General features: G+C 27.5%; 6 protein-coding genes and 1 long non-coding RNA gene across 18 annotated transcripts; 4 read left to right on the top strand and 3 right to left on the bottom strand.

The window, feature by feature from the left end:
* Positions 1-1256: 1256 nt before the first annotated feature.
* On the top strand, positions 1257-7568 carry LOC124952988 (peptidoglycan-recognition protein LE-like). 3 transcript variants are annotated; one of them, XM_047503746.1, is made up of 4 exons: positions 1280-2187; positions 3000-3729; positions 5770-5937; positions 6330-7568. In XM_047503746.1, exons 2-4 carry the CDS (start codon positions 3009-3011, stop codon positions 6848-6850), a joined length of 1410 nt encoding a protein of 469 aa, XP_047359702.1. In that variant the 5' UTR covers positions 1280-2187; positions 3000-3008; the 3' UTR covers positions 6851-7568. The 3 variants fall into 3 exon arrangements, with proteins under 3 accessions (XP_047359704.1, XP_047359702.1, XP_047359703.1); XM_047503747.1 differs by lacking the exon at positions 1280-2187 and adding an exon at positions 2194-2335; XM_047503748.1 differs by lacking the exon at positions 5770-5937 and having other exon boundaries at positions 1257-2187.
* On the top strand, positions 3736-5164 carry LOC124952995. Its single transcript, XR_007102078.1, has 2 exons — positions 3736-4638; positions 4989-5164. It is a non-coding gene; the product is annotated as an uncharacterized LOC124952995 (long non-coding RNA).
* On the bottom strand, positions 7565-17022 carry LOC124952990 (mitochondrial glutamate carrier 1-like). 2 transcript variants are annotated; one of them, XM_047503750.1, is made up of 8 exons: positions 16889-17022; positions 15204-15273; positions 14462-14596; positions 14103-14252; positions 12715-12851; positions 12344-12529; positions 8463-8613; positions 7565-8377 (listed from the first exon to the last, which is right to left on the bottom strand). In XM_047503750.1, exons 2-8 carry the CDS (start codon positions 15245-15247, stop codon positions 8239-8241), a joined length of 942 nt encoding a protein of 313 aa, XP_047359706.1. In that variant the 5' UTR covers positions 15248-15273; positions 16889-17022; the 3' UTR covers positions 7565-8238. The 2 variants fall into 2 exon arrangements, with proteins under 2 accessions (XP_047359706.1, XP_047359708.1); XM_047503752.1 differs by lacking the exon at positions 15204-15273 and having other exon boundaries at positions 16889-17018.
* On the top strand, positions 9038-13724 carry LOC124952983 (nuclear cap-binding protein subunit 1). 2 transcript variants are annotated; one of them, XM_047503721.1, is made up of 2 exons: positions 9158-9300; positions 9410-13724. In XM_047503721.1, exon 2 carries the CDS (start codon positions 9424-9426, stop codon positions 11566-11568), a length of 2145 nt encoding a protein of 714 aa, XP_047359677.1. In that variant the 5' UTR covers positions 9158-9300; positions 9410-9423; the 3' UTR covers positions 11569-13724. The 2 variants fall into 2 exon arrangements, with proteins under 2 accessions (XP_047359676.1, XP_047359677.1); XM_047503720.1 differs by having other exon boundaries at positions 9038-12117.
* On the bottom strand, positions 16886-23443 carry LOC124952984 (transcription elongation factor B polypeptide 3-like). 6 transcript variants are annotated; one of them, XM_047503725.1, is made up of 11 exons: positions 23310-23443; positions 23079-23220; positions 22122-22411; positions 21100-22004; positions 20821-21005; positions 20489-20658; positions 20317-20408; positions 19989-20188; positions 19585-19867; positions 19389-19480; positions 16886-19180 (listed from the first exon to the last, which is right to left on the bottom strand). In XM_047503725.1, exons 2-10 carry the CDS (start codon positions 23145-23147, stop codon positions 19404-19406), a joined length of 2271 nt encoding a protein of 756 aa, XP_047359681.1. In that variant the 5' UTR covers positions 23148-23220; positions 23310-23443; the 3' UTR covers positions 16886-19180; positions 19389-19403. The 6 variants fall into 6 exon arrangements, with proteins under 6 accessions (XP_047359681.1, XP_047359683.1, XP_047359679.1 ...); XM_047503727.1 differs by having other exon boundaries at positions 19385-19480; XM_047503723.1 differs by having other exon boundaries at positions 16886-19480.
* Positions 23209-25991, top strand: LOC124952986 (actin-related protein 8). 3 transcript variants are annotated; one of them, XM_047503741.1, is made up of 8 exons: positions 23215-23610; positions 23692-23859; positions 23933-24424; positions 24512-24856; positions 24945-25091; positions 25164-25383; positions 25473-25601; positions 25695-25991. In XM_047503741.1, the coding sequence occupies exons 1-8, from the start codon at positions 23581-23583 to the stop codon at positions 25865-25867; spliced, it is 1704 nt and encodes a 567-aa protein (XP_047359697.1). In that variant the 5' UTR covers positions 23215-23580; the 3' UTR covers positions 25868-25991. The 3 variants fall into 3 exon arrangements, with proteins under 3 accessions (XP_047359700.1, XP_047359697.1, XP_047359699.1); XM_047503744.1 differs by lacking the exon at positions 24945-25091 and having other exon boundaries at positions 23209-23610; positions 24512-24628; XM_047503743.1 differs by lacking the exon at positions 23215-23610 and having other exon boundaries at positions 23724-23859; positions 23930-24424.
* LOC124952991 lies at positions 25625-27192 on the bottom strand. Its single transcript, XM_047503753.1, has 4 exons — positions 26660-27192; positions 26415-26550; positions 26268-26324; positions 25625-26200 (listed from the first exon to the last, which is right to left on the bottom strand). The coding sequence occupies exons 1-4, from the start codon at positions 26995-26997 to the stop codon at positions 26048-26050; spliced, it is 684 nt and encodes a 227-aa protein (XP_047359709.1). The 5' UTR covers positions 26998-27192; the 3' UTR covers positions 25625-26047.
* Between the last annotated feature and the right edge of the window lie 9 nt (positions 27193-27201).

The raw sequence follows: 27201 nt of genomic DNA on the forward strand, positions 1-27201 counted from the left end.
TTTTTCATTTCATATAATTTCTACTTGTACATAGATTATATTTCAGCAACAAAATACTCAAATTGATAATAATTATTGTCAGAATATAACCTTTGACATATGGATAATCTGTATTCTAAAATTAATTCCACATATCTTGTATGTAAGTTTATATTACTTGTAATGTATTAATAATCATTATTTTTCTATGTGATTGTTATTTAATTATTATTTTATATAATGTTAATTGACATTAAAACAATTATTATTTAACATTAAAATAGCGTTAACAACTTCAAATATTTATCTATGATTGCGTATCACAGAAATATTTCAACCAATCATAGCAAAGAGTTTTTTGCAAGAAGTAAAGAATGTCCAATCAACGAGCAGTATATTTCTACCAATCACATCTTCGGTTCGTGAAAACAACGTTCTCATTGAGTCATACATTCTGTGATTATTATCCAATCATCTTTATCATACATAATACGTATTTTGTAATCAAATGAATCTGTTTCCTAAAGGGAAAGAACCTTATTTTTAGGCGAATATCATTAGCATCAATTAATTTTAACTTAATTAGGTCATTGTAGCTAAATCTTTTAAGCTTTTATTTCCTGCATATACGTACGACAAATAATCTAATCTATCATCGATATATTTGATTTTTACCAATGATAAGTAAAAAAGTATATAAACGTTAAGAATTTCCGCTATACTAAAAAACAAATTTATTAAATCATTGAAAATATCAAAAAGGAAAAATGAAGCCTACAATTGTTCGTATTCATTTATTATTCATTGTCTTTTTGACAATCTTTGTATATTCAACAGGTAAGTAATTTTCTTTACTATTTTTTTATGGTGCAGTAAAGTACATTTTTCTGAACTATCATATCGATTTAAATTAATGAGCATCGAACTTTATCTCGTGATCACATAAAAACGCGCCCACACACATGTATACATATATACGTATGCAAACTTATAGAATCAAATATTGAAACAGTAAATAACCATATATAAAATGATAAAAAATGGAGAAAGAAAATGATTGTGCGCAATAAATATAATTTTTTATCATTAAATGAAAGCAAGCATCAATTGATTTTAAATATATATATATATATATATATATATATATATATACATACATATATACACACACATACATAGATACAATAGATCATCAAAAAATCGTGATGTCATAAAAATTGCCTATTCGTCACTGACGTAATTCATTCCGCCAGATTGGGAACAGAGTACAATTGAAAGGAGAAAAAAAGTAGAAGAAAGAAAAATAAATGTTCTTATTATCATGATGTTGTATTTTCGAACGACAATTTGTAAACAACGAGATCGAAGCTGCAATGAAAATATAAGAAGACAGAACTTGTTTAGATGAATTTTGTTTCGAAAAATGATCATCGAAGTCCATCGTATAGTGTCGCTAGTAGCACATAATGGCGGCCGGTAGATGAAACCATATGGCTTTGTCATTCGGAAATAATCGTAAAATTTTACGAATCTAGTTGCGTATAAGTGGAATACGTAATGTCATGACATCGTGTGACATAGTGTTAACAATATATAACAAAATTTTGGTGCAATCGGTTCTTTTTTTTTTTTCTGAGAAAATACAATCTCATGCGAACGTTCTTCATCTGAAAACTTAAATTAACCCGCGCAATCAAGATTGAAAAAAGAAGAAACATAAAATAGAAGAGAAAAGAAGAAAAAAGATAAAAATACTAGTGATAAGGAAAGAACAATTTTTCAGAATTCTCTTCATAACAATCTATAACCAATATCTTTTTCTTTCTCTCTCTCTTCTCTTTCTCTTTTTCTTCGTTGTCTCTCGACTCGATTCGACATTCTCAAGTTTGACCTTCGCGAAAAATCGTGGCATCATCAACAAAGACAGACAGTATTGAAAGATCATTCTAATGAAACGAATGTCTCAGTTTTTGTGTGTTAACTCTTTCGAAAGGGAAATCGTTTAGTGAAACTGTTAGTATCGTCAAGATTATAACAAGTGTTAGTTTCATGCGTTTACGTTTTACGACGCCATCATTAAAAATCGTTGGAAGTGGGGAAAAGAAGAAAAAATCAAGAGGGAAAAGTTATTAACAACGATTAACACAACGCCGTTTATTTTATCTATCAGGAGTGGCCACGCTCGATGTGAATGATGATTTGTACAAGGTAATAATTGATTGAATTTAATCATCCTAATCCGATACCATATTTTCGAAAGATGTTCCGTGACAGATTCTGTTTATTTTTCTTTAAAAAAAAAAAGAAAAAAGAAAAAAAAGAGTAATCGAAAATTCGATATTATTCTTGTAATATAGTGAGTATATTGTAATAAAAAAGAGAGTGGGATGTATATATATACATATACATATATATATATATATATATATATATATATATATATATATAGAGAGAGAGAGAGAGAGAGAGAGAGAGAGAAAAAGAGAGAGAAAGAAATATCAAGTTTCATGTTAATTTCAAATTGACGTGAATCACCATACAATTAGTTCCTATTAATGAAGCATATTTAATGAGTAATTAGATTTATTAGTAAAATACGGAAAACTCTCTCTTCTTATTTACTGCAATAACACATCGACGAAATATTACAAATTTCTTTAAAAATTTCTAACGATATAAATCACCTTTGCAAAATTAATATTTACGATAAATATATCGTACTATTATAGAAATTTTCATAATTGAGTATATCCCTTTTTGCAATGGCATTATCCTACATTGAATTTGTGATTAAAAGAGAAGAGAAAGGTGAGATAGAAGGAGAGGGGAAACTATCGAGATCATGCAGTTCTAGATTAAAACTATAGTTACGTACATTATAACACTTGCATACTTTTCTAATACACACATTTACCTCTTTTTCTCTCTCTCTCTCTCTCTCTCTCTCACACTCTCACTCACTCATTCACTTTCTTTTTTACAACGAAGCATCAGCAATCTTAACAAAAATCTTTGTACAGAAAACGGGTATGGTGACACTGATACAGCACCAACAAACAGGAGACAATAATTTATATCAAAAAGAACAAGATCATCGTATAATCAGTGTATCGTCTCAACTCGAATCGTCACGTGAGTCGCCCAATTGTCGCGTTAAATTCGATCAATTAAAATCGACTAAGGACAATAATAATACTGTGATCACAACACCGGTAACCAATTGCAATGGTAATATCGGCGATACCTCTACGCAGTGCAGTGACATAGATTATAAGAATAATGTTGTTATTTGTTGTGAAAATAATGCGGACAATGAAGAAAAAGAAGAGAAGGAGGAGGAGGTGGAGGAGGAAGAGGAGGAGGAAGACGATGATGATACCGATTTAGAAGAAGGTGAAGAAGGATGGGAGACCGATTTACCGGTATCCACTATTGTGCAACATCATCAACAACAGGTGGCAGTACCAAACGGTAACATAATCTTACCGAATGCTGATCCATCGACTTTTGGTGATATATGCGTGAAAAATTCAACGAACGTTCATCTTGGTAACAAGACCTTTTACAAAGGACCAGTTACGATAAAGCAATTCGTTTATACGAATCCAACTTCGGTGCAGGGCCAAGAAACAACGACCGAATATGATGGGGCACGTGCATCAGACGCTAATGCTTCCGATTTATCATCGAGCAAAACGGATCATGGTCTAAACAGGCCGATTTTATCACAAAAGAACGATTACGATAGAGGTGATTGTTTTATGATAATATTTGATAAATATATTAATAATAATGGCGTTTGTTTTCTTATCTATTTTACATTCATTCATATTACGGGCATGCCAAAATTTGATGTATGATATTATAGGATGTGTCTATGTGATTATTCCGCAACAAAATATATGATAATTGAAGACAAAATGGAGAATTTTTCTTATAATACTACTGACGTATTCGACGAGAGAGAAAAGCTGTTCCATTTAATTATTTGTTATCGTCATATTAGCTCTCTTAATCATTTACATATATATGTATATATATATATATATATATATATATATATATATATATTAAGTATCGAGATAATCATGATTATGACGTAGATATCATCATCTTCAATATAAATTAGGCTTCTATTTGTAACGATTCGGTTTTTCGAAGTTTACGAACTTAAACATTACGCACGTGTGTTTATTCGGAATAAATTGAATATCAAAAATGATGAAAGATATGATACCAAGGTGATACGAAGGGTACAGATGTGCATGATTTTTACAGTAAATAGGATACTTGTTATCCTTCTCATCATTCTAATTAAGAATTATTTAATTCATTTATATCGTCAAAATTTTATTTTTTAACGGTATAAAGAGACAGCTTCAATAAGAATATTTATTAAGTGCAATTTAATCTAGGGTTTTTTTTTTCCAAAGAAAACGTTATCTTTTTAACGCCACGATAAAATATTTCAGTGATAAAGGCCGTGAAAAAAACAATCCGATCAGTTATTTCTAAGCTATTTATATCATTTTTTTAAGTATTAAAAAGAGTTAATGGATTAATTGAAATGGATTAAAGTTAAAATCGTGACACAGATTCAAACTCCACAGAAAATATAATAATAATAAACATGTGATAATTCCAATAAGTACGTAAATGGTAATATACAATCAAATTTGTTATCGATTTTATTCATTGAATGGGTCTTAAGTATTATCTCGATCTAATTTCCGGTAGACAAATACTATGTAACACGGTTCTTTATATAAAAATTTATATGACAGAAGATATTTTTTATAACGTAACTTTAGAACGCGTTCGAAAAGTGAAAACGTTTTACTAACGAATAACGTATATAAGTGTATTTTATATTTTTATTCGATTTATTAATAGATTAAATTTTTCTTTTGTCTCCGTCATGTTTGATTTCTTTGACTATTGTTCGTACAAATATTATTGTAAAAAATATAGTGTGTATTGTTGCCCATGTGATTCTTGTATTTCTATAGAGATCGATCAACCAATCAAATCTATCAGGAATCGTATTACCTCGTCAGAAATCGGTAAATTTTTTAATAACTCCTTTATAATAATTGTTTTAACTTTTTTTTTTCCCCATCATCGTAAAATTTAATACGGAGTATTAAGTACGGAGTAAAAGAAAAAAAGAAAAAAAAAAAAAAAATTATAAAATATGAAATTTATTTCTTAAGCAAAAGAGGAAAGAAAAAAAGTGTCTTGCCAATAAAATATTTTGGATTTCGTTGGAAAAGGATTAATTTAGTGAAAAAGTGCATGAATTTTTTGAAGTGTAATGAAACAGATAAAAATGGAACAGAGAGCTGAGTAAAATGTGTTTTCTATGAATAATTAAAAAAGTTGTGTCTGTTCGATATGATTAAAAATTAAAATTCTATCTTCAATAATTTCATTTCTATCGTAATGAATATATAGAAATTCGATTAGAATATTTCAATTTATATTGCTAATATTGTACTAATTAATTATTTTCAAACATGCACTATAATTACGTAGAATTTCATCGATTAATTTCATAAAACGTGTTTATCTCTCTCGTATGTAAATTATTTCAGATTTTACTGAACTTGTAAAGAAAAAATTGGCATGTCCGGATCATAGGCATAATTATTTTTATTGATAATAATCAACGTTTAATACATAAAAATTTTCTATATCTTTTTCACATTGATTGGTGAAAAAATATCAAATAAAATGATTCTGGTCTATTGTAACATTATTTTCTTTTTTTAATTTATCGCTATTTTATAGTAACAAAATGGCTATGGACGTGGCGATGCGCGGCACTTTTGTGTACAATAGCCTTAATTCTTGTGACCATGATCGTCGTGAGTTCTGTACTTCTCACAAATACTTCTCGTAGATACGATGTCCTACCGACTCCAATTTTCCCGGAAATACCAGATTCTTCTCTCGAGGGTAATATATCGACGTTCGTAATTAAAAAATTATTTCTCTTATAAGATATATATTATAAGAGATGTTTATATACGTGTGTTGTATATGATTATCGTTGTCTTTTTGTTTCTACAGTTGTTATATGATCGCTCTTATCAAGACTTTAGTTTTATCGCTATAATGATTACATTAATTACTATTATTATTACTAATATTCTTACCAATATAACTAGCATCAATGAAACTATCTATCTTTATTATTAATATGATACGGTGAAACATTATAGATTAATAAATATATTAGTTCAAAAATTGATTGCTCTGCTGCACCAACGTGATATAAAAAAATATTGACTCACCAAGTAAAAGTATGAAGGAGTATCGTTATCTAAATAAAAACAAATTCATTTTAGGTGTTGTAATAGACAACGTACGATTTGTCGAAAGAAACGAATGGGGAGCACAGCCACCAACACAACCTTTGACGAAGATGAAACCACCCGTCCCTTATGTTATCATCAGCCACACGGCCACTGAATTTTGTACGACACAATCGGAATGTACTTTACATGTGAGATTTGCACAGACCTTTCACATTGAATCAAGAAAGTGGTCGGACATAGCGTATAATTTTCTCGTTGGTGGTGACGGTCTTGCTTACGTTGGACGCAGTTGGGATTATATGGGTGCCCATGCCTTTGGTTACAACAATAGAAGTATAGGAATATCTTTCATCGGTACATTTAACTCTGTAGTACCACCGAAGACTCAATTACACGCCGCTCAGAGGATCATCGAGTTAGGCGTTAAAGCCGGAAAAATTGCTAAGGATTATAAATTACTTGGCCATCGACAAGTATCGAAAACTTTAAGTCCTGGTGACGCACTTTACAGCATCATAAAAACATGGCCTCATTGGGTACCTCGTCCTTAAATACCCTTGTCGCGATTTTAATGACAGAACTCTTTTACTTTTTCAAACATATCGCTCAAATAAGTTTATCTATATAGTCTACTTATTATTTTTTTTATTGTCCATTTCTTTTTTTTTTTTTTCCTTTTCCTTTTCTATCTCTTTTATGTATATATAACGAACGAATATTCGTTGTTGTCAATGGCTCGTAATCGTTGAACTGATCATTCCAACGATTTTCTGGACGATACATTATATGTGATAAAATATACAATAAATATAATAAAGTCGATTGCATCCGTGATGCATATTCATACATAATAATTAATATAGAGTTATTAGCGCGTCAGCATGTTTCATTTTATAGCGCGCTAGAATTCGTCACTCGTAAGTGCCAATATTTACCATCTCAATACCTCGTACTTGAACTTTTCTTTTTTTAAGAAACTTCTTTCACGTGTAGTACATTATAAGTATGCGTGTGTGTATGTGTCTGTTTTAAGTTTGGATGAATGCATGTATATAATTTTCACAATTTGGTTTCTTCTTCTGGAATTTTATATTTTATCTGAGCTTCGGACGAGATATTCTTCATTTTATTTCAATTTAATGCGAATGAAAGGATCCAACGATTTAGTGCAATTGTATGTACTACATTATTTATAATAAACCTCATATCATAAATATTATATAGCGATTATTAAATATAATTAATGTAAAATAAACTTAATTCACTGAAGAAGATAATGTTTATTTAAACTTTCGTTTTTTGAATTATTTTTCTAACAAGTAATAACGTGGATATGGCAAATACTACTAATTTCTTATTTCTTTATAAACTTTGTTTTCATAATCAATTTATTAACACGCATAAATGCACACATATGTATATATGTGTGTACATTTAAAAGATACATGAATATTATTTAAGGCAACAAAAGACAACATAATTATATCCATGAACCCAGCATGGACTTTTATTCTAAATATTTTCTAAGCTTTTCTTTCTTTCTTTCTTTCTTTCTCTCTCACTCTCACTCTCTCTCTCTCTCTCTCTCTGCGTGTGTATAAGTATACATACATATATTTCTCAAAATCAGTACAAAGTTCAATTCGCCTTTGGTGCGTAATAGAAGCTGTGATTCAATTAAATAATATAAGCTACATCGTTAGAAATAACTTCGATCACTTTTAACTACAAAATATGTATTTGTAGTTCTTCATTAAACGAAAAAAATGACAAGCAGCTGTATAGAAGATATGGAAATATGCGACAATCTAATAGCATTAGATGTAATATATTAGTGAGATAGCTTTTAAACAACACATTTAAATATATTTCTATGCCAATTATTGTCGGTTTCCCAGAGTAATTGAATGGTACCGCTTAGAGATATATTAAATTTATTTTATTTTAAACCTAAAATCCACTCTGCAACTCCGAGGTAGTAAACGGTTTGTGCAATTCCAAATAATGGTGCTATGACAATCATTCTGCATGCACCTCCTTTAAAGAATGCAACTGGTCCTTCGTTAACAAGTGTTTTCCTGTAAGCAAATAATTGGATAATTGAAACTAATATCATATATATATATAAAAAAAAATAAAAAAAACAACCACAAATTTACTAACCTAATGCAATCTATTACTCCATCATATGTAGGTTCACCGGGTGCTTTTTTAATTGCTTGTAATCTCGTTTTAATTACATCAAAAGGATTGACTAATAATGCAGCTGTAGATCCAGCTGCACAACCAGCAAGAAACGAACACCAAAATACAGCTGAAAAAGAACAAAATAATTAGTTGTATTTTTAGAATTTAAATAATATATTAAATTGCGCCAATGCGCATAGAACGCCCTCGAGTGTTTATCATAGAATCTAATCCCAAATTTGTGTGGATTTTAATCATTGACAATCCATTATGTAGAAAGAAACTTTGCACATCAAGTAATAAATAGGATATGTTTATTTAACTATGTTTGATATACTTGATTTCTAGCAACTATGGCTGCGGTCTCTAGAAGAGTTGAAAGAATGAATGATTTCTCTTGTGTTTCCGTTATCTTTTATTTTATTTGGTTGGTTTCGTGTGTGGGTTTGGTGGTACCAAGACGTGTTAGTTATGTATCTTGCCGGAAGAGGCGTAATAGTCGCGACGAGGTCGCCACATTTGATCACTATATAGCGACATTTTGTCACGTCATTGTTGAATCGATAAGTGGTGAGAAGTTTCATCAAGCGTGCGTATATTTCAAGTAGACTGTTATAACTACTAAAGTTAGCTGCAAAGAAGGGTATAGAATAAAGATCTTATTTACATTGTTTCTACGATTGACAAAATGAGTCATAGATTGACAAAAAGGGTGCACGAAGAAGACGATGGATATGAACGTGCTTATAAAAAACGAAGACGTGTTTCTGAAAATCAAGAAATTGAAGATCGTTTAGAATCTTTAATTTTAAGGGTAGGTGAAAAATCTACGTCTTCCTTGGAAAGCAATTTGGAAGGTCTCGCTTCGGTTTTGGAAGCTGACCTTGGACTATTTCGTAGTAAAATACTCCGCATTTTAACAGATTGTGCCATTAAAATGCCGGAAAAATGTACTATTTATACAACTCTAGTTGGATTACTGAATGCAAAGAATTTCAATTTTGGTGGTGAATTTGTTGATTATATGGTTAAGAATTTTAAAGATGCTTTGAAGGGATGCAAGTGGGATGTGGCAAGATATTCCCTGAGGTTTCTTGCGGATTTAGTAAATTGCCACGTTTTATCGTGTGGTTCGTTAATGCAGTTATTTGATAATATGCTAGATGCTGCAAATGAAGATAGTGTACCACAAGTAAGACGCGATTGGTACGTCTTCGCTGCTTTATCAACATTACCATGGGTCGGAAGAGAACTTTATGAGAAAAAAGAACAAGAATTGGATCATCTAATGGTAACCATAGAAATATTTTTAAATAAACGTAATAAGAAACATCAGCCAGCGTTAAGAGTTTGGTCTAGTGATACACCTCATCCCCAAGAAGAATACTTGGATTGTTTGTGGGCACAAGTAAGAAAACTTAGACAAGACAATTGGGCAGAGAAACACATTCCTAGGCCATATCTTGCTTTTGATTCTATTTTGTGTGAAGCGTTACAACATAATTTGCCTGCTATAATACCTCCTCCACATCATGAAAATTGTACCTATCCGTTACCTACTGCTGTCTTTCGTATGTTCGATTATACCGATTGTCCTGCCGAAGGACCTGTATTACCTGGAAGCCATGCCATTGAGAGATTTCTTATAGAGGAACATTTACGCCAAATTATTAATAATTATTTTTTTGAAAGGAAAGATTGTGCTGCACAATTATTAAATTTTCCATACAAAGCCAAAATTCCTTTGGACTATTGTATAGTGGAAGTAATATTTGGAGAATTATTTAGATTACCAACACCAAAACATCTAGAGATTTGCTATGGATCAATTTTGATAGAACTTTGTAAACTACAGCCTTCAACAATGCCACAAGTATTGGCCCAAGCAACAGAAATTTTGTTTCGTCGAATAGATAGTATGGCAGCTACTGCTTTCGATCGTTTTGTTTGGTGGTTTGCATATCATTTAAGTAATTTTCAATTCCGATGGTCTTGGGAAGATTGGGATTCTTGTTTACAACGCGATCCGGAGCATCCAAGACCTAAATTTATTAGAGAAGTATTGCTAAAAGCTTTGAGGTTATCGTATTATCAGAGAATTCGTGACATGATGCCAGAATCGTATGCCGAATTAATACCTGCACTACCAGAACCAGTATATAAATATTCATCAGAAGGAGCAAGCTCTCTACCTGGTACTGCTGCAGCACACGAATTAGTTGTATCTATAAGACGTAAATGTACACCTGAAGAAGTTTTGAATGTTTTAAATACTTTGCCAGGACCTAAGGATCACGAAGAAACAAATAATTTCAATCCATTAAAGATTGATGTTTTTGTTCAAACTTTACTTAATCTTGGTTCCAAAAGTTTTAGTCATAGTTTTGCAGCTATAGGAAAGTTTCATTATGTCTTTAAAGTACTTGCAGAAACTGAAGAAACCGAAATATGTATATTAAGAAATATGTATGCATTATGGAAGAACCATTATCAAATGATGGTAGTATTAACAGATAAATTTTTAAAAACTGGTATCATAGAATGTAGTGCTATTGCAAATTGGATATTTTCTAAAGAAATGGCATCAGAATTTACAAAACTTTATATTTGGGAAATTTTGCACCTAACAATAAGGAAAAAAAATAAACATGTTATTAAATTAACCACAGAATTGACAGAAGCAAGAGAAAAATTAAGAAGGGCTGAAAGTAGATCTGGTTCTTCATCTGAGGATGATGACAATAATAAAGACCGTAATAGAGAGAAACCATCGGAAGATGTCGTAGAAAGAATGGAAGAAAAACTAGAAGCAGCACAAGCAAATCAGAAAAACTTGTTTCTCATCATATTTCAACGATTTATAATGATTCTTTCGGAGCATTTAGTAAGATGTGATACTGATGGTATAGATTATAATACTCATTGGTACAAATGGACTATAGGACGATTACAACAAGTGTTCTTGACCCATCACGAACAAGTACAGAAATATTCATCAACTTTAGAAACTTTGTTATTTACTCCAGATTTGGATCCTCATATTTTAGACGTATTTCATCAGTTTGTATCTTTAAGAGCATAATTTAAAAGTATAATTCTAATAAAGTACATAGTTATAATCAAATAATGATGTAAGTGGCTTAAATCCAAATATCACGACTATTTTGTTTTAAACAAATGTCATGTGGTAAAAGATCCTATTTACCAAATTTATGACTATACTGTGATTACACACAGTAATATAAGAAAAGTCTACTTTGTCATTTCTAATGATAATGATAGTATCAATGACATAGAAAAAATAACAAGGCAAATATGTTGCTTAAATATAGTGCATTTATATACAAGTATTTATAAGTATGGGCACTATTGTTAGCATGAATGAAATGTTCTTTGATTAATATATAACTATGGAGATTCATATAATATTCTGTGAATTTTACTAAAGTTATGAGATATCAAACATATACATGTTTTCTAACTAAAACTATAAATTCTATAACTATAACTATTTTATATTTAAGGTATCTTAAATACATGCTTGATTTTGCTGTAATTTTGTAGAAAGATTTATCATTATCATTTATCAAAATAAATCTTAATAAAAAGATATTTTATTGTAACAAGACTGTATTGTTTATGATCTCCAAAGAAATTCATTATGTCTATAAATAGGCAAAAGAAATTAATTATAAAATTAAGGATAAAATTTAAGATCTTCAAAATAATCTATTGATTCTAAAAGAATTTCTTTCAAAATCTTACTAAATGTATTTGTTAGAAATATTTGAAAATACATATTTAAAAATATACATGAAAAATATATTTTATATGGAATAAATAGAACAATAACTTACATGATCCATCTTCTCGCTTTGGTCCAAGATTATTTAGTCTAGCGAACAAAGGAAAGTAAATAACGGAAAACGTAACATCTCTTAACGCCGTTGCTCCGGTTCCTTGATAAAGTCCTAATATTCCTCTTTGTCTAAGAAGATCCTTAGTTAAAGATAATGCTGATACTTTTGGTACAGTTTTTCCAGCTATGACAAAGAAGAGATATAGTGTAGAATCTGATAAATAATTATAGTTCAATATATTCCGAATTATTTGTATAAATGGTGATACGTGTATCTTTAAAAGTAACAATTTAAAAATATATATATATATATAAACATTAAGCGATTATATGTACATATATATAATTCACAGGCTTTAAATTACTTACATTCTCTTGCAGCTGCAGCGACTCTACCTGCATCTTGCATCTGAATTTTAAGTAATTCCATTGGAGTAGTAATAACTATTTGACAAGCTCCTGCTAAGCCTCCAGCCAACATTTCACGTTGTAATGGCAGTTGTTGGCTATGGAATTTAATAAAGAAAAAAAAAAACAAAAAGACTAACATCTTTGAAAGATCTTTTTTAAATGTTCACACTAAATTCAATACAAATGGGGCTAACATAACAATCATATGCTTTGGAAATGGTAAAATTATTTGAGTGTTCAAAATTGCAATCACATCTACTTGTAGGAAGTTGGACAATTTTTTTCCCCCTTTTTTTTTCCTTTCTTTTTACCTTATTTGTGTTAGCATATCTTCTTTTATGTTATAACATTATAATTTTTATAATTATTTCAGTTATAAAATTTAACGATTGCAATAAAAGTAGTACCCTGCTTGTGCAGCGTGCATAATACTTATTTTAATGAAATCAGTATACACACACATTATAAAAAATAACATAAAAATATATTACATGTTAAAAATATTGTTAAAAGTCGGGAACCATTTCTTTTCGTTTTTTTTTTTCTGACATGATTAGATAGTGCAATAGGGTAGATTCAGTGTTTTTGACAATTTACTATAACGACATTTTTTAGCGAGAATTTATAGTTAATAACATTAACAATCATGTATATAAATTCTTTTACGAATAAAAATGAAAGAAAAAAAAAGGAATATTAAAAATTATATAATTTTATTGCAATCTCTCATTGTTAGTACTGGAACTCGCCAAAGAATGCTCTACGGATCTCAACTCAATCATTTGACACTTTTTACACGTACTTTTTTTGTTAGTGTATGTAGCGTTTGCTCTATAGAGATTCCTCATGACTCTGCTTGTACACGCATCCCTCAGCGATAAAATACTTTTTTTTTTTACTGCCGCCATCTGATCTTTTATTTTTGTTGTCAGGCTCATGTATCATCCATACACGATATATGCCTTATTACGGAAGAACATAATCGTATAAATAATAATCTATAAAATTTTGTGTAAAAAAAAACGTTCGTATTTTTTTTTTTTTTTTTTTTTTTTTTTTTTTTTTTTTTTTTTTTTTTTTTTTTTTTTTAAGAAATTGTTATCAATGTAAGTGCAATTAAAAATTTATTTGTATGATATTTTAATTAAATGATAATATATTAAAAAATAAGAAAAAAAAAAGATTAGAAAGAAAATAAAATAGAAAAGAGTAAATGGTAGTAAACCCGAAGAATAATTATAAACGTTGACTCTCTTGTTAAAATTCGTCGATCTGTGGTGCCTGGTTGGACATCGTATCTGATAAAAATTTAGTCGATAGATATTTAAACATCCACATAAACATACCCAGGACCAGTGGAGAGATAATGTCTAAAAGTGTCATTGGCAGTGAGTTTAATGGCTTTTTCCGGCGTAATTAATAAAATATTTACGCCGGATCCTTTGTACATTCCAAAATATCCTTCCGCTTTATAAGTCTTCTTAAAACAATCTAACCTATAAAAATAGTTATTTTATTATTAACTTCTTTTTTTTTTTGTTTTTAATGTGCGATCCTTAAATAAAATATTATCGATTAAAGAAGCAGACAAATTGTAGTTTAACTTTATTATCAGGTTAGCGATATTTTTAAAACGACCTTGAAAATTTAAACATAGATACGAATAAATTAAATAGACTTCTCGTTTGTCAAAGTATTTACTTACATCGAGCTATACATTCGTTCGCCATGTGGTCCAATTACTTGATTTTGTAAACGTGTTTTTACCAAATCCAGAGGAAAAACTACGGATACACCGATAATTCCAGCAATTCCTCCATTTATTATCTTTGGTAATAACCTGAAATTATATGAACATCCTCGAATAACCAAATTAATTTTTTTCCAAACTTTCTGAATAACTCTAGGTTACATAAATCGATAAATGATATTACAGTAGATTTTCACGTAAACGCGATTAATACGTCCCACTTTGTATGAAATCGTGTTACACGAGAAAATTTTCCTTGTATAAAACGGATAATATAAACATGTTTGCGAAAAAAAAAAAAATAAACAAAACAATTACAAAACAGAAAAAAATTGTTACAATATTTTTAGCGCGTTGTAAAAATTCACATTTCAAATATTTCGAATGAAAAATGCGTATAAAACCGCGCGAAAAATGAATGTACGTATGTAAAATGAATGATGTAATAGATTATTTAAATGCTTTAGTATTTATTATAATGATCGTTGTATACAAAATACAATTTATTATTATATAAAAATAATGTTAAAATAATATAATGCATTTTATTTAATAATAAATTACATTATATTTATTAATACAATTGGCCTCGTACAACAATTTAAATAAACGATCTCATTTTTAATAGGACACAATTGGAATCAGCAAGTAGTTATTTCTTAGCTATTATAAGACAATCGTACAATATTCTACTTACTTAAATTGATCGGGAATTGACTCGGTTGAATCTTTTTGCGCCATTGAAAACAAGTATTTATTTTTTATACCTGTAATTAATATTTGAACGAAAACGTTATTTCCACTCGAACGATTTAGTTTGAAAATCACTTTTCACACTCATATGATTCATAAATAGTAATATTTACCAAAAATTAATAAGATTATTATATTTACTTATTGTTATTAATATAAATAAAAAAGAATATAAGAACAATTCGATAAAATGTTTATACTTACGAAGTGTAAAATTAATCATAATTAAAATCATCGAACACAGAAATAATATTTAATAAATATTTAATTAATACTTTGGATAATTTTTCTAAACAAATGTAAATATTTTTGTTTTTCGTTTTGTAATTTATTATTATTTATAAAAATTTCAAATATTATAAATAAACATTAATGATACTACTGTGCATAATCAAATTTAATTTTTTATACATTGATTATATTTTGCTATACCAATTGTTTATAAGATTTTTGTGGAATATAAAAAGGATAATAAAAAGGCATTAATTATTTAATATTAAAAGTGTAATAAGGTATGTAATATTTAATTACTATTTTAATAACTAAATAATTCTTATGCTATTTGTAATATTTACATGAATAAAATCATTTATATTTCTAGAATATGCAAGAGGCAGTTACCTATCGCATATAAGCATGACTTATGTAATGCTCTATTATCTCCAAGTATTAATAAAAAATAAGAAATAGAAGATAAAATATTTAATTTAGATTACAGAGAAAGTTTCATAAGAACTCATTTTAACATTAATAATAATTAATATATTTGTATTTATTGTTAATAAGTACTTATACTTTATTTATAAAATTATATATACTTTTTATAAAAGACAGTGATTTTGACATTAAATTCATGAAATGCTTGTTGTTAAGCATAACTAAAATAGAACATAGACAATATATAATCATGTATAAATATAGCAAGATAATAATAATAATAATAATTTTATGATATAAATTTATATCTTCTTTTCTCTTACAGAAGGTAATTAAATTTAAAATTATTTATTTTTTGGTTGCTTTAAAAATATTTATTATATATTTATATTATTGAAATAAATTATTATTGTTATTACTATAAACATTCAAACATACATTCAATATATTTACCCAAAGATATATAACTCAAAAATTCGTAAATTTTTTATTAAAAATAAGATACGAGAAATTAGTTGATTCTAATTTAAAGATTATAATATATTTCTGTTCTCAACAGTAATAAAACGACAATATAGTTGCATAGAGCAAATTGAGGCTAGATTAAATAGAGAATACAAAATTTGGAAATTGTGTCACGTCGATAATAAGTATGTATATACAATCAGAGCTCGTTTACACGTGTTGTAAAAGAACGGCCTTTTTTTTTATTATTATTATTATTATTATAAAATTTATAACATAAACTTGAATTGTCATAATGACATTGACATTAAATCATTCACATTTATTTTACAGAGCTAGTATATTTAAATTTATACGTTATTATTTATATGTTATGATCATCTTTCACGATCGTGAATATATTCTTAATAAAAATGTAATACTTTCTTTGCATTAAAAAAAAAAAAATAATAATAATAATCAAGCTATTAAGAAAAGAAAGAATATAACTTGATACGTGATACTTACTTCACACTAATATTAGATGATAACGATAAAACTTTTGTTTTATCACTCACAATTTAACTTATTATAAGATACGTTCACTGACATTAAAACCCATTCGATCTATCTTTGACAGGAACCACTAATGTCCTGTCGTCGTCTTAAGGTTGATCTCCAATGAAATATTTTTTGATATACAATAACGAGTAATAAACTTTGACTATACTTTAAGTAACACTCACAATTGCGTAACTTTCTGCAGTAACTGAAGTCGACTAATCAATGAAATCTTTCTATCTAATACTGATACGTGATTGGACAATAGTATAAACACTTTATGACGTAACAGATCCGTAATATAATTGATTTAAGCGCGTTTTTCAAATATATTACGCGAAAATTTAATTATATTAATTTTTTATCTATTAGTACTACTATGATATCATAGATGTATATGCAGGAATAGAGAAAAATAAACAATTATTAACGTTTATTGTTGAAAGAATTTATGTTCGCACGATGAGATATATTCCACGTAAATTGAATGTGGAATTTAAATTTGATTGAATTTCAATATTTTCGATGCATACATCAATTTATAGGAGAGTAATTTTGTTCTAAACATTCTCTAATATAAATACATAATATGAAGTATATAATAATAATAATAATGCTAAAATAACTAATACGATTTATATACAAATATATAGAAATATTAATTTGCCTGAACAACCATTATGCTTTATCACATTCACACAAGAAAGAAATATATTATGTTAATATTAAATATAAAATAATATGAAATATTTCATATTAATAATTAATTTTATAAAAATCTCGACAATTTAATTTTCATGTATATATTTTAAGAATACATATATGTAAAATTTAAGCCTGGAATCAAATTTGCAGAATGTATGCACTCTTACTTATAAGAAAATAAAATATTAATCATATGTTTTATCGAAGTGCTTCATCAATCAAGAGAATTGCAGTAAAAAACATATCATAATTAAATCGATTCAAACTATATTATATTGTATTTTGATTCATGATGTAATTGTATTTATCTTTTTACAAATAATTATGATGTCATGGCGTATATAAAATATGTTTTTTTTTGCTACAAAATTATTAACTTAAATATATTAGAGCATGATGTTACAATCCATTTTTTATGATATGAATGAAATTATTAAGAGATGTATAGTTTAATTTTATAATAATATTATATATACAAGAGGTAATAACTTTAAAATTAATTGTAGGAACACAAACATTTCATTAATTATTAATATAAATTTCCAATGTTCCATAATAGTATGATGTTTGATTAGAGTGGCAACTATTCGTATTTTTTCTCAATCTGAAATATTCTTTTTTACGTGTTTATTAAAATTAAATATAGTCTATAACAGGTGCAATGATTCTATATATGATTGCAAAACAATGATTTTACAAATATTGGAGATACATACGTCAAGAAAATCTCATTGAACATGATCTTTGTTCCCTAATATTAAATTTCAATTCATCGCTTAATATTAAGCTAATTTAAATGAATTATTCTATTCAATTTAAATAAAACTTTGGAATTTTAAGTTGATACAACTCAATTGAATATTGAATGAAAAACTGATACATTGATGTTAATCCACATTTAAATAAGACTAAATAAGACATTAAAGCATTAAAATTAAAATATTGTAACATTAAAATGTGACCACATACTTCTTAAGAATTATTCTTTTACATTAACTTATATCATATCCAAACACATTTGTCATTTCGTTCATAGGATTTTGAATATTAAAGCTAATAGTAAATTAAAATTTGATCACATATTTAAGATAATTTAGTCCAGAGACGTACAAAGTTAGCTCATTAAGTCAATTGGCTTATATTATATATATATTTTTTTTTCTTTTATCATCATTATATTTTCACAGCCACGACGCTACTGTGTTCATCTAGAAATGATTGATTTTCATATATGTTCCTCATCTAAATTATTGGAAGAAGCATGCTTGAATGAAAACAAATAGTAGTAATGGGAGAGTTATTTCTTTTCGAACTAAAAATTTGCACGTCTCCGTTTTAGTGTATATAATGTCACAAAACAAATATTTATATTTAGTACAAAACATACTAAAATGTGGAAGTAAATAAATTTGTAAAAACAACAGTCACACATTATTATATGCACCCAAATCAACATTTTACTAATAAAACCAAATAGGTTAATGATTTTCTAACAAATCTCTTTCTGTTTCTGTTTTTTCTTTTTTCCAGTATTTCTCTTAAATGCTGATGCTTCTAAAAAGATACATATATATATATATATTTATATATGTATAAATTAAGAATTAATATTACCAAGATATAAATGTAAAATAATCTTATAACATATTTTTTTTTCTTTTTTCAAGATATAAGAATATTACTTATATCACGACATAATTTAAAAAAAAAAATATGACATAGTGAAAACATTGTCTATACATTATAGTTAGAATGTACCTACAAATGTTTATACAAACTACCGTTTGTAACGCCCTTTTATTAATTGTAGTGCTTTTGCCATAAGGGGTGCTTTTGTTTTCTTTGTCATAGCCGCTTTAATGAAATATATGAAAATAAAAATAAAAAATTACAAAAACATTATTATCGGATTATCATTAACTATAATATAAAAATATTTTAAAATATAATTTACTTACAAGATGGTTTAACTCGATTCATTGGAGGTGGTGGTACAGATATATTAGTTGCTGCAGTAGGTCCACCGCCGATAATCAATTTTTTTTTCAAATCAGATGTAGACGTAGGAACCGAATTAGCTGTACCATATTTAGCTTGTTTTTTTAAAACATTTCTAGGAGGCTTAACAACATTATCAACATATGCAAGCTTAGTTGATCGTAATGGTACAGTTTTATCTATAGACTGCTTTATATTGGCTGTTAATGTCTTGAGTTTTGCCTCTCTCTCATCCAAACAACGCTAATTAAAAAAAATAAAAAGATTAAATTTTTATTATTATTATTATTATTATCTTATAAATAATATAATGAATTATTTTGTCTCTATTGAAATATATAATAAATTATATAACTGTTCATACCATATACATCTCACGCCATGTTTCCATTTCTTCTCTTTGTTTATTTCTGAATTCCCGATTGCAATGAAATTGCCATAAAGAATCTGTATCATCTATTAGATAAGGATTGTAATGTTCTAACATAAATAATTGATCCGGTGTAGCTCGTTCTAAGACCGGTTTTATTATGTCATATGGAACACCACCAGTAAATTCAAGTGCTATATAAAAAAATTATACATATATAAATAAATATTACATATATATATATATATATATATATATATTAAGTATATATATATATATATATATATATATTAAGTATATATATATATATATATATACTTACCGTCAATATTTTCTATCAATACTCTTATGCAAATTTCATATAGAGAAGGTACACTTGTATAACCAGTTTTATTTCCAGAATATACTTTAGTCCTAAAAAAACATATAAAATAAAACTTTGCTCTCTGTCAAATTTTGTTTACCTCGCATAATCAGATTTATTATTATATTACCTTTGGTTTTTAACATGAATAACATCAGTGAGAACCTTATCTTCTTCTTTACGATGTACAGGATTAATGTATGGCAGTGGTTTATAATTAGGACTTATTTCAGGTAATGTAGATGCCAGGTTCACACTTAATGGTTCTAATTTTACATTTGGCGATAAAAGGGGCAATGGCTGCAAATAAAAATTTTTATAAGTATCAAAAACTTGCACATTAATCATGTTCTCTAAATTAATTTTATTGGAAGTTATTTTTATTAAGTGTAATCACTAAATATATTAATAAAATATTATATAATTACATTATATATTTTATTGAATATCAAAATAACTTACATGTAAACTGTCACTACTTGTAGCCTCGGTTTTCACAGAAGATTGCTTTTTGTTGTTTAATGTAGATGACATATTTGTTTCTAATTTAATAACTTTTGCATTATTTAAATTGGGAGAGTTATTATGACGTTTTCTTGATGATGGTGCAACCGTACACATTCCAAGAGCTTCTGCAAAACTTGCACCTGTCAAAAGAATACATAAAAAAATTTTTTAATATAAACATATATATATATATATATATATATGTATATATTTATACATTATGTAAAAACTAACCAGAGTTACAGTCAATTCCTTCATCCCCATTGATTTCTTGTTTGATTTCTTGTTTGATTTTAACTTTTTCCTTTGATTCCTTAGAACCAGATTTGGTTTCTTTTGTATCAGAGCTATTTTTATTCTGATGCTTATGCTTTCTTTCTTCGTTTTCTTTTCTTTTAGTTTTATCTTTATCTTTAGCATGATCTTTATTATTAGAACTATGATGACTTTTGGATGTAGAACTTTTACTAGAATGATGATTGTCCTTTGTTTTCTGTTTTTCTCTATTTTCGTCTGATTTCTTTTTATTTTTGTCATCATGTATTTTTTCCTCTTTATTAGAACTTTGCTTTCCTTTCTCACGGGATTTACTTTTTTCATTTTTAGATTCAATTTTGTTTAAAACATCCTGCTTCGATAGAACATCTGTTTTCTTATTTAACTCAGTTTCAAATTCACCACTATTTTGTTTTTCTGCGTTATAAGAAATAGTTCTATCTTCATCACTTTCATTTTCAGAATGTCTCCTTCGTTTACTTTTCTTTTTCCCACTGTTGGAACTATCTAATTTTCTTTTTTTGTTACATTCTTCATTGTCATCTATAGTACTGTCTAATTTACTATTATGCGATAATTTATCAGTAGATTTTTTTAAATGCGTAGAACTACTACTTTTTACATCATTGGAATTAAGTCGTTTTTCTTGTTTTGACTCATGCTTAGAACTATGACTTTTATCGTGTTTTTCTTTTTGCGATTCATTTTTTAAACTTTTTGATGATTCCTTAGTTATATTAGATTCATTTTCGGAAGATTTTACTTTTGTTTCTGATTTACTAGAATGTTTCGAATTATGCTCTGATACGTCATTTTTTTCTGATTTTTGTTGATGTCTATGCTTTGAACTATCACTTTTGTGTCTAAAACATTTACATTATATGCTACTTTATATATCTTAAATTTATATTTTCTAATTTTATAATACCTATTCTCAATTTTAGTTTACATAAAAATATGTTAAATTATAAAAAAAATACCTTGATATTTTCACTGTGCTATCAGCTTTTTGTTTTTCCTTTAGTTTTGGGGATTCTGGACTATCATAACTTTCAGGAGCATCAGGAACACAAGCTTCATCTTCGTCTTCACCATCACTAGTGTCCTCATTTGCAACCATAGCTTTCCACTTTGCTACTAAAGCTTTAGCAGCATCTCCTACACCACCTTCATATTTTCTTAAAGCATTAACAGTACGGCCAACTCCTGTATCCTGAAGATGTTGTACTGTTACTGGTAACGTATATAGTCTTTGAATATAATGCAGCATCTATAATAAATGATTATAGAAAAAAAAAAATAGAGAAAATTTATTGCTTTTTAATTATTTTATGTTTTCATACAAAACATGTGATAATGTTAATTTACATAAATTATTTTAACTAATAATGAACATCAATTTTTGTTTTCTTGTTGCTTAATAAACAACAGTGTTAAGCTTTATTAGAAGTTCTACATAAATATATATATATATATATATAATGAATTATTTATGTGTGTCTGTGTCCGTGTCCATGTCTATGTGTGTGTTATAGCAAAAAACTATTGCTGATATAATGCAAATAAAATGTAAATTATTATTACATTAGAACTATTATATATAGGACTCACTTGATTTTTTGTTATACTGATCACTTAATTTAAATGTATACTCCTATAAATATGTGTAAGAATAAATACACAATTATGGATTAGATGTATTTTAACTTTATTAGGATCTCATTTAAAAGCAATTTTATATGAATATATTGTTTTCAAAATGTAATGTTATCTTGATAAGAAACTATGACGTATTAAATTTATTCTCCTTTCAAATTTCATAGGTTATATATTTTACGTTTTTTTTAAATTATTTATTTTTACATTGTAATTTTTTTTTGTCTTATTTATTACTGACAATAATAATAATAACAATAATAATTATTATTAACGCAAACCTTTTCTTCGTTATCGCAACATTTTTTAATATTTCGCTGACAATGCTGTATTTTCTCCACAACAGACATCGTTGTAACTGCCAGCTGCTAGCTGCTACCGATCGTCTATACAGGGTTACCACAAACATGCACTGATTTTTTACTATATTTCAAGATACAAAAATTACTATTTTATTTATCTTGCATTTATTATTTAAGATCATAATTTCATAAAACGCAATAAAAACGAACCAATTTTGTTGTATAACGAATTAGAATCTTCGAGAAACGTTCTTCATAATTCAACTAGAGTTCTACTTTAATCATAAATGTATATTATAGTAGATATAACGATAGCAGCTCCATCTATTATGGCTGCAAATATATTTCAAATCCTTACTTTGATTTTTGCAAAATCAATTTGAATATTAATGCAAATGTCAGTTTATATAATATTTTTATTATATTAATTAATTTAAATATTAAATATATTAATTATTGAAATAAATTTTAAATTACAACAATGCCTGTATTTCAAGAATCTTGCGCTGAAGTAAATAATAATTATTTTCCATTGAGGTTATCATTTGTATTAAACCTTTTAATTGATATCTATATCTTTTTTTATATTCAGCAAATCCAAGCACAAACTATTATTATAATACATCCTGGTTCTATGTATCTTCGTATGGGTCGTGCTTCTGATTTAAATCCTTGTACATTATTAAATGCTGTCGCTAGAAGACGATTATCAGGTGGAGTTGAATATAAGGATGGTTTTTTACCATTTGTTGTCCCTCGAGTAAGCTGCTTTTTTATTTTTTAATTCACGATTAGACAAGTTTATAAAAATTATATTCACTTGTTTCTAGTAGACAAAGGAATTAACACAAGCAATGGAAGAGTCACGTCTTCAGGTTTCTCATACATTGCAATCTTGTTTACAATCAGATGGTAGGAGAAGATATGCTACACCTCCACAACAAATAGCAGCTTTTAATCGTAGGTCTAATCCAGAAATACAGTCCCCATCCAAAGCAGAATGGATAAAAATGGATAAAGACATTATTGTGGGAGATGATATACTTTCTTTAAATCCAGAAGATAATTTCAATATACATTTCCCATATAAAAGAGGTGAACTCAATATTCATTCTGGTCCTGGTGGAAGTTTAAAAGCAGTTATGGCAGATTTAAAAACAATCTGGGAATACGTACTTACTGAAAAAATGGATATACCTCTGAGAGATTTAAAACATTATCGAGCAGTACTTGTAATACCGGACATTTACAACAGACATTATTTAAGAGAATTAACTACATTAATGCTTTGTGAAATTGGTTTTGGAGGCTGCTTTCTTTTACAAGTTCGTTATATAAAATAAGATGTAATATTTAAATTTGTAAAAAATAAAAATAATAATTATTTTTAAAGTAATTATTATCTTTACTAGGATCATGTAGCAGCTACATTTGGAGCAGGTTTAGGCTATGCATGCGTTGTAGATGTTGGTGATCAAAAAACATCTGTCTCTTGTGTTGAAGATGGAATTTCTCATAGAAACACACGTGTACGTATGGATTATGGTGGTGGAGATATAACTCTGACTTTTCTTTGGCTACTTCAAAAGTGTGCATTTCCATACAAGACTTGTGATCCAACAGATAAATTGGATGCATTACTTTTAAATCAATTAAAAAAAGATTTTTGCCATGTTGATTTAAATGTTTGTGGATCTCAAGAAAAAACATTTATTGTTAGGAAACCTAAAAAGCAAACGGAAAAGTATACGTTGCAAGTAATATATTATTTCTACATTATATGTAACTTATTCATGATTAATACCGAATAAATATATCTATATATATATATATATATATTTACAGGTTGGAGACGAATGTTTAGTGGCACCTTTAAGTTTATTTCAGCCAGAATTGTTTAAAGTTACAGGCACGCATAATGTACATATTCAAAAACGATCTATGGGTGATCCAGAAGATCCGCATGATGAAAATTATTTGCGAGAAACTAGTGTAAAAATATATGAAAAAACAAATTGTATATTTAATTATATTGAATATAATTATATTTATATAATTTTTTAGAGAAGGGGTATGAAAGAAAATTTAGAGCAAGCATTAGAAATGCAAGAAGAAGTGGTTGCACCAACTGCAGTAGGTGAAGAAGAAGTTGTTGTAGATGCTGTAGATTCTGCTCCAATTGCTTTATCAAATCGAGATTTAGATGCACCAAGAGATTTTGTGGTAGGCCCGCAACAACTTCTTGGCCTCGACCATGCTATATTGCAAAGCATTGATCGTTGTCGTATGTGAAGTTCTTATAAATTTAATTCGAATTTTAAAATAAATATACAAATTTTTTACGCCATTTATAAATAAATATTTTCTTTCTAGCTACGGAGGATTTAAAAAGAAAAATGTATAGCTGCATTCTTGTTGTTGGATCTGGAATGAAATTTCAAGGAATTGGAATGTGGCTTCACAATCGTATATCACTTCAAATTCCTTATATGTACAGAGCTGGTAATATAAACAAATACTTTTTATAAGAGAGAAATATATTTTTTTATTTCATAAAAATATATTACAAATTATAATTACAATTAATAATCGTAGAACAACTGGATATTATTACACAACCAAAAGAAATGGATCCAGGTATGACTGCATGGAAGGGTGCTGCAATTTTAAGTTGTTTGGAGTCTGCACAAGAATTATGGATTGGTAGACAGGAATGGGAACGTATTGGAGTTAGAATATTACGAGAAAGAGCTCCTTTTATGTGGTAGATTAATGTTTGATCTGTAATTGTATTTAGATTTTCTTTTTTAACATAATATATTTATTCTGTTTTGTATTTATTTAACATTCGATATTTCTCTCGTAATATAAATTGTAAAAAAGAATAGTTCAGATTAAAATGTTATGTCATATTGTATAAAAAGTAATACATAAATCAATTAATTGTTTCATAGTAATTCTACCATTTTAATTTTATTTTTATCATTAGGATGATATGTAGCAATATCTGCTTCCACTAAAAATTTTACAGCATCTAATGTTTCTGGGATTACATCCACATAAATGTCATCACCGCCTTTTGTATATGCAGATACCAATGCCTAAATATAATATAATTTCATATTTTTATACAATAAAAATATTTTGAAAATAATAAATGTTACTTACTGATAGAAAATTTGAAAATTTTTCATTTTCTGGAAACAGAATCTCTACTACGTTATGCTATAAAAAAAATAAATAAATAAATAAATAAATATGATTAATACATACATTTTTTTAAAACAAATTCAACACAACAATAATTGTACTTACCAAATCTTCCTTTGTATCCCGAAATAATCTTTTAGTCATGCTAAGTTCATCATCATATGTTTTACTTTCTAACGTTTGTTCAGAAACTAAATACATTTCACGCATCTTATTAAAACCGTTCTTTTTATTTTCTAAACTATAACAATATATCATAGCATTATTATTATTATTATTATTATTATTATTATTATTATTATTATTATTATTATTATATATCTTGTTTTATATTTAATTAAATTTCTTACTAAACAATATCCTTTTCAATACTCTGGAGTTGTTGTTGCGTTTTTTCTAAAAGACTTTGAGCATTCAAAATTTCTTTTTCTAAATCATTTAATGTATCTATACGAATATCAATTGTTTTAGGAATGGGATAATCTTTTGGTGGTATTTTTGGAATGTGTTTCAATATATTATAAGCCATCTTATGTTGTTTCATTTTCACTTCTTCTGACGTGCATGATTCTTTCAAAACAGTAATTTTATTATTTGTTAACACATTCGCTATGTCTTCAATTTCTTTTCGCATTTGTACTTGCAAATCTGTTAAATCTTCATGGGTATCTTTTAAAGTATATTCCATTTTTTTTACAATTTAATAAAATAAATTATACATTATTGAAAACAGAAAGAATATAATAAATTTCTTGAATATTTTATAAAATATTATAAAGAACACATTCGATTCTCTATAATTTAATTCAAATGTCAATAAATATAAATAATAACAACATGAAAGTACGGCGCCACTGTCGCAATATTGTATTAAACTATTAGATAATTACTA

This window comes from Vespa velutina, chromosome 11 (genome assembly GCF_912470025.1).
Source record: "Vespa velutina chromosome 11, iVesVel2.1, whole genome shotgun sequence".
Classification (NCBI taxonomy): domain Eukaryota; kingdom Metazoa; phylum Arthropoda; class Insecta; order Hymenoptera; family Vespidae; genus Vespa; species Vespa velutina.

Bases quoted from the DNA above. Each gene is read 5' to 3' on its own strand.
- LOC124952988 (XM_047503746.1), top strand. From the start codon at position 3,009: ATGGTGACACTGATACAGCACCAACAAACAGGAGACAATAATTTATAT. The intron at 3,730-5,769 runs GTGATTGTTTTA...GCTATTTTATAG, and splicing joins AAAGAACGATTACGATAGAG to TAACAAAATGGCTATGGACG. The intron at 5,938-6,329 runs GTAATATATCGA...AATTCATTTTAG, and splicing joins ACCAGATTCTTCTCTCGAGG to GTGTTGTAATAGACAACGTA.
- LOC124952983 (XM_047503720.1), top strand. From the start codon at position 9,175: ATGAGTCATAGATTGACAAAAAGGGTGCACGAAGAAGACGATGGATAT.
- LOC124952990 (XM_047503750.1), bottom strand. From the start codon at position 15,247: ATGGCGCAAAAAGATTCAACCGAGTCAATTCCCGATCAATTTAA. The intron at 14,597-15,203 runs GTAAGTAGAATA...ATATAATTTCAG, and splicing joins TCAATTCCCGATCAATTTAA to GTTATTACCAAAGATAATAA. The intron at 12,852-14,102 runs GTATGTTTATGT...TAAATTCCATAG, and splicing joins TATCTCTCCACTGGTCCTGG to CCAACAACTGCCATTACAAC.
- LOC124952984 (XM_047503725.1), bottom strand. From the start codon at position 23,147: ATGTCTGTTGTGGAGAAAATACAGCATTGTCAGCGAAATATTAAAAAA. The intron at 20,659-20,820 runs GTAAGTTATTTT...TTTTATTTGCAG, and splicing joins CAAGTAGTGACAGTTTACAT to CCATTGCCCCTTTTATCGCC. The intron at 20,409-20,488 runs GTAATATAATAA...ATGTTTTTTTAG, and splicing joins ATTCATGTTAAAAACCAAAG to GACTAAAGTATATTCTGGAA.
- LOC124952986 (XM_047503741.1), top strand. From the start codon at position 23,581: ATGCCTGTATTTCAAGAATCTTGCGCTGAA. The intron at 23,611-23,691 runs GTAAATAATAAT...TTTTATATTCAG, and splicing joins TTCAAGAATCTTGCGCTGAA to CAAATCCAAGCACAAACTAT. The intron at 25,384-25,472 runs GTATGTGAAGTT...TTTTCTTTCTAG, and splicing joins GCAAAGCATTGATCGTTGTC to CTACGGAGGATTTAAAAAGA.
- LOC124952991 (XM_047503753.1), bottom strand. From the start codon at position 26,997: ATGGAATATACTTTAAAAGATACCCATGAAGATTTAACAGATTTGCAA. The intron at 26,325-26,414 runs GTAAGTACAATT...TTTTTTTTATAG, and splicing joins GGGATACAAAGGAAGATTTG to CATAACGTAGTAGAGATTCT. The intron at 26,201-26,267 runs GTAAGTAACATT...TATTATATTTAG, and splicing joins AATTTTCAAATTTTCTATCA to GCATTGGTATCTGCATATAC.